The following is a 12,788-nucleotide window of genomic DNA, read 5'->3' on the forward strand; positions in this document are numbered from 1 at the left end:
ATGATTGAGCATAATAATATTGCACATGAAAAGTGATATGATTCTCACCATATCTGTAGCCTTCTCATAAGGCGCGTTAGGTCTCACAGTTGTGTCGATAAAACACAATCCTCTCAACAAATCCAATAAATTACAGTGAATTAGTACTTCATTCGCACAATGCCGTTTGTACTATCCAGAATCATATCACGTTAATGCACACTTATTTGGTTGCATATTGTTAATAAGAAACCTTTTACAAGTTGCTCTGGGATATAAGAATAAGCGAACTGTTAGACGTGTACGCTAGGAGGCCTCACCTCGTGCAATGTGACAGTGAAAATGACATCACCATCATCTGTACACATCTGTCGGTCAGCCACCAGCAGAATTCAGAATGTAACTCAGATCAGAACATAATTTTAGACTAAGAGCAGGCTCCAACTAAGAGCCTGTATCACTTACAGCATTCAAAATGTCCCTTGAAATTGTTAAATAGTACCAATAGTCTTTAAATAATTCTGCATAGAAAAATAAATTAAATATGAAGTTAAACTACGAATTGACAGGTGACAGTGGTCATCAATGTTTTTTTTTTTCATATTTTTTGTTTTCCGTATTGTTTTTCTTGATGAGCTTGTTGAATTTACTTGTCGACTGTTGTAATTTGCACAACTGCCCCACAAATACAAATAATGTTGACTTACAAAATAAATCCAGATACGCTTACATGGCAAGCAGCTGTTTAGTTTCTCTTGAGTTCATGTATGTCCTGTCATGTGCCATAGCCAAACACTTCAAAAAGAATCACATTTCAGTAGAACAATATTAAATGGCTCTTTACAGGTAATTGGAATAATCCAAAATGTACGGATATTGGCTGCCAGTATCTTCAGATACAATCAAATCCAAGAGTTTCAAGTCCCCCAAAAGTGGCAAAATATAATCCAAGAGAGGGGAGTCTGGGGTATTCCACCACTTTGTGCCAACATCCCATTCTTCCACTCCATTTGATTTTGTCATCCCAAGATGCCTAAAAATACTTCCAACCAAACACAATGAAGAGGGGTCAATATGAAGTACACTCAACACTGTTTCATGACCCAATCATTTGGTAAAAAACAAAGTTCAGTGGAATTTGATGGAAACCATTTCAATAGCAGCAAACTACGACTGTTTGTAAAAGATACTGACTGATGTGATTTTTAATTCTTAATGGCATCACAACATACAAAAAAAAAGGTATGTAATTTTGACAGCCAGCGATTCTAAGGGAGTTACGTTTTGTGTAATGAAACGTGTCCTGTATTCCATTGGTCATTAGGATTTGTCTTAAGGCACTTTTGTCATTACGGGGCAGATGCAGATGATGTTCTAGAATTTACTGAGGGCTGTCTGTTCCTCTAGTACTTGAAGGTAGTCTGGGGTTCCCATTTTTGCCTTTAGATCATAATAATCACTTTTACGCTGCTCAATCACTATCTTACTGTGGTTGCCCCCTATCAATGATTTTTTCATTTTTTTGTCATGTAGTTTCTCGGGGTAACGGATCTCAAAGCCACTCACCCCTATACTGTTGAAATCCTTTTTGCTCTCCAAGTAGTTGTGGAGGAACATGCTGTCTCGTCCCGGTAAGAACTCGTCCAGCTCGTCAATGGTGCTTAATCTCTTTCTGGGGTCCAGGGGTAGAGAGTCCTTGTCTACGTCTGCACTGTTGCGTAACATCATTTTTTGTCTCTCTGAGTCTATAAATTTGTAGCCAGAATCTGAGTCTCTAATTCCACACGTGTGAGCTTTGCTCATGTGCTCGATGGTCTGCGGGATGAATGTCTCTCCACCCAGGTCGTCCTTCTTGTTCGATTTGTGATTGTGCCTCCTGATATGGAGAGGCATGGAGCCGCACTCCTGGTTGCTGAGCCCCTCCTGTCTCCCCGCTGGCTTTTTGTTCCGTCTCAACACAACGACCAGCAGGCAGAAGGCCACAAAGACAGTGAGGATCAGAACTACCAGTATGCTCAAAATCATAATAGACAATGGTACAGGACCACTGGGGGGTGCCTTGCCAACTCCGGCAGGTGACAGCGATGTGAGAATAGGGGTAGCGCTAGTCAGGATGAAAGGAGGCCTGGCTATGAGCTTCGGGCAAATGATCTCATTTTTAAGCTCTTTCAGCTCAATGTTGGAGAACTGCACTGGAGACACACACTTGACCCCTTTGGCAGCGACCCCTTCGTTCAGTTTTTCGAGCCACAGTTTCAAAGCTACTAAATCGCAGGAGCATTCCCAAGGGTTGCCATCCAGGTCTATCTGAGTGAGAGATTTGAGCTGGTCTAGGACGCCACTCACAGGCAGAGTCATGAAGTGGTTGTTCTTTAGATTCAGTCTGGCAAGAGAAACGCCTGCAAAGATGTATGCAGGCAGGCTTCTGAGCACATTGTTATTCAGGTACAAGAGCTGCAAATTTGGCATGGAGTCAAATGTCCCTGCTAACACCTCCTTTATGGCATTGTACTCCAAATAGAGATATTGGAGGTTACTAAGCCCAAGAAACATTTCAGGGTGCAGCTGCTCCAGCTGATTTCCATTAAGGTATAGCCTACGGAGGTTGGTAAGATTTGCAAACACACCTTTTTGGACGGTGGATATTTGATTGCTGCCCAAATGTAGCAAATCTAAACCCTCAAACCCTTGGAAGTCAGTGGGGCTGATATCTCGAATGTAATTACCACTTAGGTGCAATTTCTTAGCATTTGGCGGTTTAGGTATAAGATCTGCAAGACTCTGGATGTTTCTTTCTTGACAGCTGACACTAATGCCAAAGTCAGAAGGATGAGCTTTGCATGTGCAGGGCTGGGGGCAGGAGAGGGGAGGGATTCGAGTTTGATAGGACACAATTTGGCCATTTTTACCAGCTGGGATACCAGCAACAATCCCATTGCCGTATATTTTAGAGGGATTGGTGGTTTTGGGTGCTTTGGTCACTAAAGGTGCTATGGTTGAAGGTGCCACATTAGAGATGGTTAGCCCACCCTCAGGCTGGGAGGGGGGCATCCGCACATCAAAATCACTGCCTGTCCCCATGGGGCACAGCTCCTGCTTATTAGTCTCCTTCAAGAGGCGGCCATACAGGTCACTAGGGGTCTCACAGATAGCCTCCCCAATGAAAATGTTATAGGGCATATTCTCCAACCAGGCTTTCAAAGGTAACAAATCACAAGTGCAATTCCATGGGTTGTCATCTAACTGCAATTCCACTATCCGTCCAATGTGCTCCAGGACTCCAAGATAAGGAAGCTTCTGTATCCTATTCCCTCTGATGTCCAAGTGAGTAAGGGAGGCGAATCGGAAAATGTTCTCAGGTAGGCTTTGAATCAGATTGTCATTTAAAATGAGGACCTTCAGTTTATGTAATTTGTTGAAGGCTCCTTTCTCAATGAACTTGATTAAATTGTAGTCAGCCTGGAGATATTCCAAGTTCTCGATCCCTCTGAAAGTGTCGGCGCGGAGCTCTTTTAACTCATTGTTATTTAAATGCAACTGTTTCAATGCACTAAGCCCCACAAAGGCCCCTCCCTCAATGTTCTGGAGTTTGTTGTTCCCCAGGTGGAGTGAGACTGCATGTGTGAAATTCACAAAAGAGTTGGGGTAAAGGATGTACAAAAGGTTGTTCTGGAAATTCAAATGGTAGAGGCTGGATGCTGGCGGCTGCAGCTGTGTAGGTCTGTACACAGTTATTTTCTCACAGTTCACATAGAGGACGTTCTCGATGGACATGCAGGAGCAAGCGCTGCAGGTTTCAGCTCTGAGGTCCGAATCCAAGTCACAAAATGAACCCGATATGGAAAAGGCCAACAGAACAAGCAGCAGCATTTTGCCTTTTACAATTCCCCCAGTAAACCATTTACCTTAGAGGGGGAAAAACAAACAAACAATCAACACACATGCCTTTTTCCATTGACTCACACAGCTATTGCCAAGATCTTACAGCAGGGGTGTTTAAAATGCCCACTGCGCACACAAAGAACTTGGCAAAACCTGTTATGTGCCTTTTGAATCCTGATATAATATCTGAGCCTACACTGAAAATAAATCCATCTGTATTTAAAAGCAGCACAATATATATATATATATATATATATATATATATATATATATATATATATATATATATATACACTGAAGTGGTGTGACTTACACCGCAATAAATGTATGCATCAGCGTATTTCTTGTTTCAGTGAATCGAGGAGAAAAAAAAAGTATCTGCCATCGCATACAGAAGACGGTTTTATCACCTTCACAAAACCGCAATTTAAATACAGTACATAGATATCATACCATTTGAATTGCCAAGCTTTGCCAACAAATAACTGAATGTGTACAAAATAAAAATTCAACACTCACCGGCAATGTTAATATCTCCTCCTTTTCAGATAACACCGGACATTGGGAGCGCCAAGAGAGGGACAATTCCCATTCAGCCAGGTTCAGATTACAGTATCAGCCTCTCTAGCCAGGCTCCACTTGTACAAAACATATATTGTGTCATAAAATCCCAAGGTTACTGAGCTCTTTTGAGGCATGTCAAACACAGCGCTGCGTATTTGCGCTGAAGAATGAATTCGTTTCAAAACCGAAGTGAAAATGGTGAAATAACAAGTGGTGAATTTGGATGCAAAAGAAGTCCAGCATTCTTCTGTTGAAATAATTGAACATCAGTTTAGACGCAATTTGAACGGACAGTTCGCTCAACAGTTCGGTGGAAATGACTGATACAAATCTTAATAAATTAATCGCAACAATCCATCGCGCGTCGCGGCTCAGCCCGATTACCAAAAATCGGAGTCCAGTTGATTCCTGCCCTTTCTTTGGATTATGCAAGTTGCGAGATAAGAGGAAAAAAGAAACTACGTTCTCTGATGTCAGACCGACGAGGAAATTAATAATTCAGCTGAGTAAAATGCGCTCGAAAAGAGATGCCATCCTACACCACATTATCAAAATAAGTATTGTTGGTGCAGTCCTCGTCCTAATAACGAGAACAGTCTTATAAACCAACTATTCCACCTCGTCTTCTTCTAAGTATGTTGGTTTTGTTGCTGCATTGAGCTTCCCACACGGTGAAGCGGGAGGAGAGAAAATGCAGAGATGCAGAGAGAGAGAGAGAGAGAGAGAGAGAGAGAGAGAGAGGGAGGCAAGCGCGCGAGGCGAGGGGGGTTAACAGGGCAAAAATATTAAGGAACAAATTTTAACTTCAGACACCCCTTAAACACTCACTAGTGAACATTATAAAGCGCTCTGATAGTGTATTTCGTTGAAGGATCTCTTGAAAGGGTGACGCGTAATCTGTTGTTGGATCATGGCCAGTTCGTGCGCGCGAAACCGATTTCCTAATGGCAGCGCGTGTGGATTTAGTGCGTGTGATTCTTTATTTTATTTTATTATGTCTTTATTTTACAATATTTCTATTACGAGCGCGCGCGTATATGTATGTGAGAGTGAAGAAGATATACAGGCTATATGTATATATAGAAAGAGAGAAAGGAGGGGGTTAACAGGGCAAAAATATATATTTTTTTAAAAATTCAACTTTAGAGATCTCTTAAACAATAGTGAACATTACAAAACTATCTTTCTCATATGTCGTTTGATGAGGGATCTCTGGAAATGGTTACGCGTAATCTATAGTTGGATCAATGCCAGTTTATGCGCCTGGTTGCCTGGCAGCAGCGCGAAAGGATTTAACGTGTGGGATTCTTAATTTTCTTTATTTTACAATTTTAAGAATGCCTGGATGCACGGCACCGCATTTAGAAACTGCGGCAAAGTCACCCAGAGCTGTTGCACGCACAGCAACAAATCTTTTTATAGTTTGACAGTTCCCCAGGAATGATGATTCATTCTTGATAAACAACAGGTGCGCCGTTTTATCGACTTCTTATGTCTTTCCAATAACATGAACATTGATTTGTCCTCATGCATGTGTTTAATTGATTTTATGGCATGCATGCTAAGGAATTGGATGCAGTTATTATTCAACTTTTAGATTGTGAAGATGTAATAGTGAAACAGCGGAGTTATAATGGACATAGATGGAGCATCCGTGTCTGTCATGTCCTCTATGGCTCTGCAGTGGGTTCATGTGTAACCAAGAAAAAATAAGATCAAACAGGGCGCCCTCATCTGGCAGAAATAAGTGAGATTTAGCTCATAAAATGGATTACATTCTAAGCTTTTTATATGTTCAGATTTTCTTTATATTGAGTCCATAGTGTCTAATCTGATATAGGGGAGACCGGGACGAGCTGGCAAATGGTGAGTTTGTCACACTGTCCATCTCAGAAAGTTATTTGAGTCAAAAATGTTTTTCTCTCTGCATGTTTTGTATGTTGGTTTCAAACACTGGGGTAATTCATTTGTAAACGTTTTTCAAAAACATATAATGCAAACTAAAATTCCAATACAATATTTTAGTACACACTAATAATGAACTTAGATTTTTACTAAAAGGTGTTCTTAGAACATAGTTTTTTTTTATTATTATTATCTTATTATTAACAATCAGATCAGGAAAAGTTCGTTTATATTTTTCAATTTTATAAAATTTTCTTTTTTGACAGCCAAACCAACAGTTTACTATTTTATATTGTTTTAATGTTTACATGCTGAAAAAGCCATTAAATAGACCTATATTTAGACAAGACTGTAAAACATGTCTGCAGAGAAAGTGACTCAGAAAATGAAACTCACCCTGAATAATATTACTCAGAGAATAATTTGTGATAACTAGTTCTAACAAAGTCAATTATTCCGTATGTGTGTGCAAGTCATTTTACAACCCAGTGTTTTCGCATGTTTGAACACAGAGCTCATTTCTGCCTTATATGACGCTTAAGAGCAAATACAACTGTTGGGTAAATATGAGAATTTTGTTTTGGATATTTATTAAAACCTCATAATAATACTAGTTTGGGAAATGATTGAAGCTTATTGCAGAGAGCTGAAAATCACAAGAAATTCCCACCTCAACCAGAAGTAAAACAGCAAAAGCCCCTAGGGTCTTCACTCAGTTATAAGCTGGGCAGAAATGTAGCAGTTGTTCATATTTTGTACATTTCCGTGTATAGGCATGGGGTAAACACTTTCAGTCTGAGTGTTTAGTGTGAAGTGACAGCCTTTGCTCTGTGAATACGGGGGTTGTTCTGGTTTTTGTGTCTGCCTCTCTCAAGTTTCAGTCTTTGATATGTTAAACAACTGCCTATTTTTAACTAGCAACAAGAAACAAACAAAAAAAAATAGTGGTGGTGACAATACATAAAAAAAAAAACATAAGTGTTGTTTGTTTTGTCACGTTGGGTTGGTTGAATATGAACTAATTTAATCCACATTTTAATGTCGGTGCTCTGTGTTCAAAGTTTTTTTTTTCACAATAAACTTATTGCTTAATAAGGATAAGAACCAGCAATTATCTAAACATGTCTTGCATGCCTTATTTAATTCTAGATATATTATTCACCTAATATATTTGTATAAGTCTTTCCACATTTTTCTTCATCCACTAAGACTATAATTGTGTGTGTGTGTGTGTGTGTGTGTGTGTGTGTGTGTGTGTGTGTGTGTGTGTGTGTGTGTGTGTGTGTGTGTGTGTGTGTGTTTTCTGTGAACCACTGATAATTTTTTTTTTTGTTTAATTAAAAAACGAAACATGGTGGAAAAGAACATTTTATATCATTAGTGAATGTGATACTGTGGTTGTCAACGACATAAAAACAAAAATCTTGAAACAATGTTTGACAGAGAGTAATGGCTCAGTTTAAACTTTTCATAAAGTGGGAATGAGTAATGAAATGCAATTTATGTAAAGGATACCGGTAGTGCATCTTCATTCCTCCGGTTGTTTTTACAATCTGCATGCAAAAACTCAGTGTGTGAAGAAGAATAACAATAAGAAGAAAGCAAATGGCAAGATTCCAAAGCACCCGTTCCTTTGTTTTTAGTTATTTTCTTTTTGTAGCTTCGTCTCCCAATAGGCAAAACAGAGAATGTCGCCTTAATTCCACATGTTTTACAGCTTTCTTTTAACCCTTGCTCCTCGCTCCCGTCAATCATACAGCAATCTAATAAAGTACATCCCTCCAGCTGGCAAACATGTTGATTGACAGGCAGTCTGTTGAAATAGGGTAATGAGATAGAAGAGATGACACTGTGGAACGTCGCCTGCAGTGGATGAGCGTGGCTGGGGGAATGTCTACCGGGGATTACTGCCGAGAACTTTGGAGTCTAGTGGCAAAAATGGCTTTGAACTATCTACATATGTACACATGCGATGATTAAAGTTGTTTATCTTTCTTGTATTCTGAAAGGGTACTAAGCCTTTGGGCATGGAAGACGTACGCGTTCATTAGGAGAGCGGATTGTGTTTGAGTGACAAGGGTTTTTAGACAAAAAATAGAAAATAATAGATTTGAAGGGGTTTAACCATCTTTAATGGAAGTTGTAGTGTTTAAAAGAAGTAAAAGAGATCGTAATGAAAGACTTGATGGTTACAGAAGCGAAAACGCATCTTTGTATAGAGCGAGCAGGGGATACTTATGTCCACTCCACAGTTGACAGCAACATCCAGTGTCACATCTTTTCCAATTGAGTTTTGTGCCTCCTCAAATATTTCAAGGCTTCTATTAACCACAAAGATAGCAGTAGCAGTCACATTGTGGAATACTGGGCATGGATCCAAAAAAAAAAAAAAAACTTTTGTGTGTATTGTTCAAATGTGGTCCTTTTCGATATTGTGAGGCCTGGTGAATAACTGAAAATTAGACATTATGAGGTCGTGTGATCCGTCCTGCTACTGTGCTGGAAGCAAATACTTTTCAGACAGGAGTTTATAAATGGCAAGTGGATGTTAAAAGTTCTAATTTTCTTGTCAGAGCACACACACACACACACACACACACACACACACACACACACACACACACACACACACACACACACACACACACACGCACGCACACACAAAAAAAACAGAGACGCACAAATGGGACACACACATTCCATGATGCGCATGTAATGCACATGAAAAAAAAGTGTAGGACTAGAGTAGACTGGATTTTACCCATCAGGAATTGATCAGTGATTAGTGGCAGACAAATGGCAAAACAAATACATAAAATAAAATAATACAAATAAAATAAAATAAAATAAATAAGGCTATTATTTAGCATTATCCAATAGCTGATGACAGAGGGCAAGAAACATTTTTAAAGGAAGAGCAGGTTACATCATTTTGATTAAAGATTACAAAGATTGTTTGTCTTTGGAACAATGTACACTTCCAGTTCAAAAGTTTATTATTTGTATGTTTTTTTTTTTTTAAAGAAGTCTCTAATGCTCACCAAAGCTGCATCTATTTGTTTATAAATACAGTATAAAGAGGACTGTTGTGAAAATATTATTGCAATTTGTAACAACTGTTTTGTATTCTAATATATTTTAAAATATAACTTATTTTTGTGACATCAAAGCTGAATTTTTAGCATCATTACTCCATGATCCTTCAGAAATCTTTCTAATACACTGATTTCCTGCTTAAGAAACATTTCTTATTAATGTTATAACAGCTTTTTGTGGAAACCTTGTGTCACGTGTAAGTTCTGTCTTCCTTTGTTCTCATTTTGCCACCACTGGTTTGTTTCTATGGTTGTTAACTAGTTCCCCACACCTGTTCTGTTTCTACATTGAGAAACAGAGTTCTTCTTAGTTCTTTGTCCTGTATCGTTTATGTTGAAGTGGTTGTGCTATCGTGTTTCCTAGTTATTTCCTGCATGTTTCTTTTTTGGATTTACAATGAAAGACTATTTAGTTTGCTACTCCATGTCCGTGCGCTCATTACAGCCACCCATCCCATTACACTGTGATAGTTTTTTTTTTTTTTTTTTTACTTCAGGATTCTCTAGTGAATTAAATGTTCAAAAGAACAACATTTATTTTACATATAATTTTTTCATAATATTATAAATGTTTTACTCTCACTTTTAGATCAATAAAATGCTTTTAAAAATTCACTTTTAGACTCTAAAATCTTACTAACCCATTTTTTGTTTTTTTTGGTTGTGCACCCCAATTAATCATGTACAATCATTTTAGATTAAGAAAGAAAAAGGGATGCATTTTGATGTCATTTTTACTCTACAATCCATTTTCAGGGTGTGATGTTGCATTCAAACCACCATGGGTGACCTTTTACCCTATCCCATGCATTTTATATGGCAGTGATCTATATGATGAAAGTGGTGCAATCAAGTATATGTTTGTTCTTATTCTCTATTGCAGAAAGAGATAATTAACTATGCAACCTTTTAGAAAACAAAAAAGAACAAAACATTATATTAAGATTTTTTTTTCCAATGAGATTGAATAATACATGCATCGGACAGTTAAAAGGTTGTTGATTTCTTTTGAGCATTTTGTGGATTTATTACAGGAAACTGTATGCATTTCGAAAGCTTCAGCCCAGATTGAAATGGGTTGGCACATTCGTCAGTAGGAACTCACTTTGGGATGAGAAACTTGAGCCGGCCAGCAGACAGACAGCGATCCTGTAATATGCTGCTCAGTGGGAGCTCGGCACATGTTTATCATATGGCCAGAGCTTCCAGAAGTTAAAGAAGCGATGCTCCTATGTGCTGCTTTGCTGCATGAGTTCTCCCACAGCTCTGAGTCAGATTTACTCAGCTGTCAATTTCATTTGTGAGCCGCTGTGGCTTAATATGCTTCCGAAGGAATCCCACAGGAAAGAACAAGACAGCCACATGAGCAGTTCTGTTTGTGCCGTTACAATAGTTGGCCAGGCACCTGACAGAAGGGCTGACTCTAATTCGAGTCTTACTTCATCAGCAAAAATATACAAATACAACGACAAACGAATAATTATATGAATAAAAAAGAGTGATTATATCCATCAATACGCTATTGAAGCCTGTGCGTCTGCCTTGGCAACGGGGAAGCAGTCGGGATCAGGTAATCTCCTCTATCTCTGTGGAGGAGGGCAGCTTGGCATTTTGAAACTCCGGCAATTTTTTCCTTACACAATAAATGTATCGTAAACGAAAGGTCAGCCTTTCACCGGTTATCACATTGACTTTTTGACGTTCCTCTCCACCCCCTAAGTAAATCTCAAACAGTTTCAAGACGCAGGGCTTGTTTATTTTACATAGGCGAAGGTGTTGACTCAAATATCAAATTGCTGTGTTTGTAACTTTTTACCTAGCATTCATGTGATCTATGGCAGCTTGTTTCCATCGCAGAATAAAATATTTTAAAAGATAATTGTGACTTTTTATCTCACAATTGCGAGTTTACGCAATTCTGACTTTATATCACGCACTTCTGACTTTATATCTCACAATTCTGTGAAATTGAATCAGAATTGTGAGATATAAAGTCAGAATTGCAAGAAATAAACTCGCAATTCTGACTTTTTTTCTCGCAATTCCAAGTTTATATCTCGCAATTCTGACTTTATTACAATTCTGACATATTTTCCCTGAAATGTGAGATATAAACTCACAATTGCGAGTTATAATGTCCAATTCTAAGGAAAAAAAGACTGACTATTTTCCTCAGAATTCTGACTTTATAACACACTATTGCGACTTTATTTCACTCAATTCTTAAATTATAACTCGCAATTGCGACCTTATGTCACGCAATTCTGAAAAAGTCAGAATTGCGAGATAAAAAGTCACAATTAACTTTTTATTTTTTTATTTTGTGGCGGAAACAAGCTTCCATACTATACAAGCCCTGCACATGACATGCAGACAAAAAATGTATATAATAGTATGAATTATTATTATTCCACCAATTATACCTCAAAGTATTAATTTGTTCCCTCATTTTAGTAAATTGTGGCCACGTTGAATTAAAGGTAGAATAGGCAGTTTTTTTTTCATAAACACATTTTGTTATACTAGTTGTAACTCTCGTCACATCCTAATAGCAATAAATAATATAAGTGGTCTAAATATTTAAAAATGTACACATATCTTCTGTGGAAGCCTCAGGACCAAAACATGTACATCCAATTATTGAATTCGGGATGTCATGTGTAGGGCTTCGTAGGATCTAAGCCTGAAAAAAAAAAAAAAAAAAACTATCACTAACATTTTGTAACTCCTGTGTAATACTTTTTGTATTACTGAAATATACGACACCAGTAAATGATACAGGATTGCAAAATAAAATAAAAAAATTCTAGTTAAATAAATGTTTTGGAGAAAACATGTTATCAATAATTGAATTAATTTTGCTTTCAGACCTTGAGTCAAAAGTCTGAACCAAATGAAGTTTGACAGTTATGTTAACCAACAAAGATGTGCCACTATTTCCAAAAACTTCCAGACGAAATACATTGCATTATACATACAGTGTCTGGGAATACAGTGATTTCTAATTTCATACTGAGTTAGTTTTTTTCTCCATCTTCTCATATATATATTATTTTTTTTTTCTTTTTTTTCTTTCTTGCAGCGTAAGTTGAATTCAAACTTAAGGACATTTTTCAGATGGGATACATTGGATAATGTCCTAAAATACACAACACAGTACTGCTGTGATCTGTATTGAAACGAACATAAACTGTAATTCACAAAATTAAACTGAAAACACAACAAGACTGACATTTTCACTGTGACTACCTAGATTTCCGCTCTGCAAGGAAATTGCAAATTTAGTGCCGACATGGGCAAACTTCTACCGCGTCTCAGCTGAAGCCCAGCACCAGCCAGTCCAGGTTTGAAAGAATGACATGT

The 12,788-nt window shown here is 38.0% G+C and overlaps 1 protein-coding gene across 1 annotated transcript; it reads right to left on the reverse strand.

Moving 5' to 3' along the window:
- Positions 1-565: 565 nt before the first annotated feature.
- slitrk4 (SLIT and NTRK-like family, member 4) lies at positions 566-5,041 on the reverse strand. The gene is made up of 3 exons (XM_077235754.1): positions 4,381-5,041; positions 1,546-3,884; positions 566-1,021 (listed from the first exon to the last, which is right to left on the reverse strand). Exons 2-3 carry the CDS (start codon positions 3,847-3,849, stop codon positions 1,013-1,015), a joined length of 2,313 nt encoding a protein of 770 aa, XP_077091869.1. The 5' UTR covers positions 3,850-3,884; positions 4,381-5,041; the 3' UTR covers positions 566-1,012.
- Positions 5,042-12,788: the final 7,747 nt, after the last annotated feature.

The sequence above is a fragment of the Siphateles boraxobius genome, unplaced genomic scaffold (assembly GCF_051911475.1).
Source record: "Siphateles boraxobius isolate OS27281-9 unplaced genomic scaffold, OSU_SipBor_1 2, whole genome shotgun sequence".
In the NCBI taxonomy this organism is placed as follows: domain Eukaryota; kingdom Metazoa; phylum Chordata; class Actinopteri; order Cypriniformes; family Leuciscidae; genus Siphateles; species Siphateles boraxobius.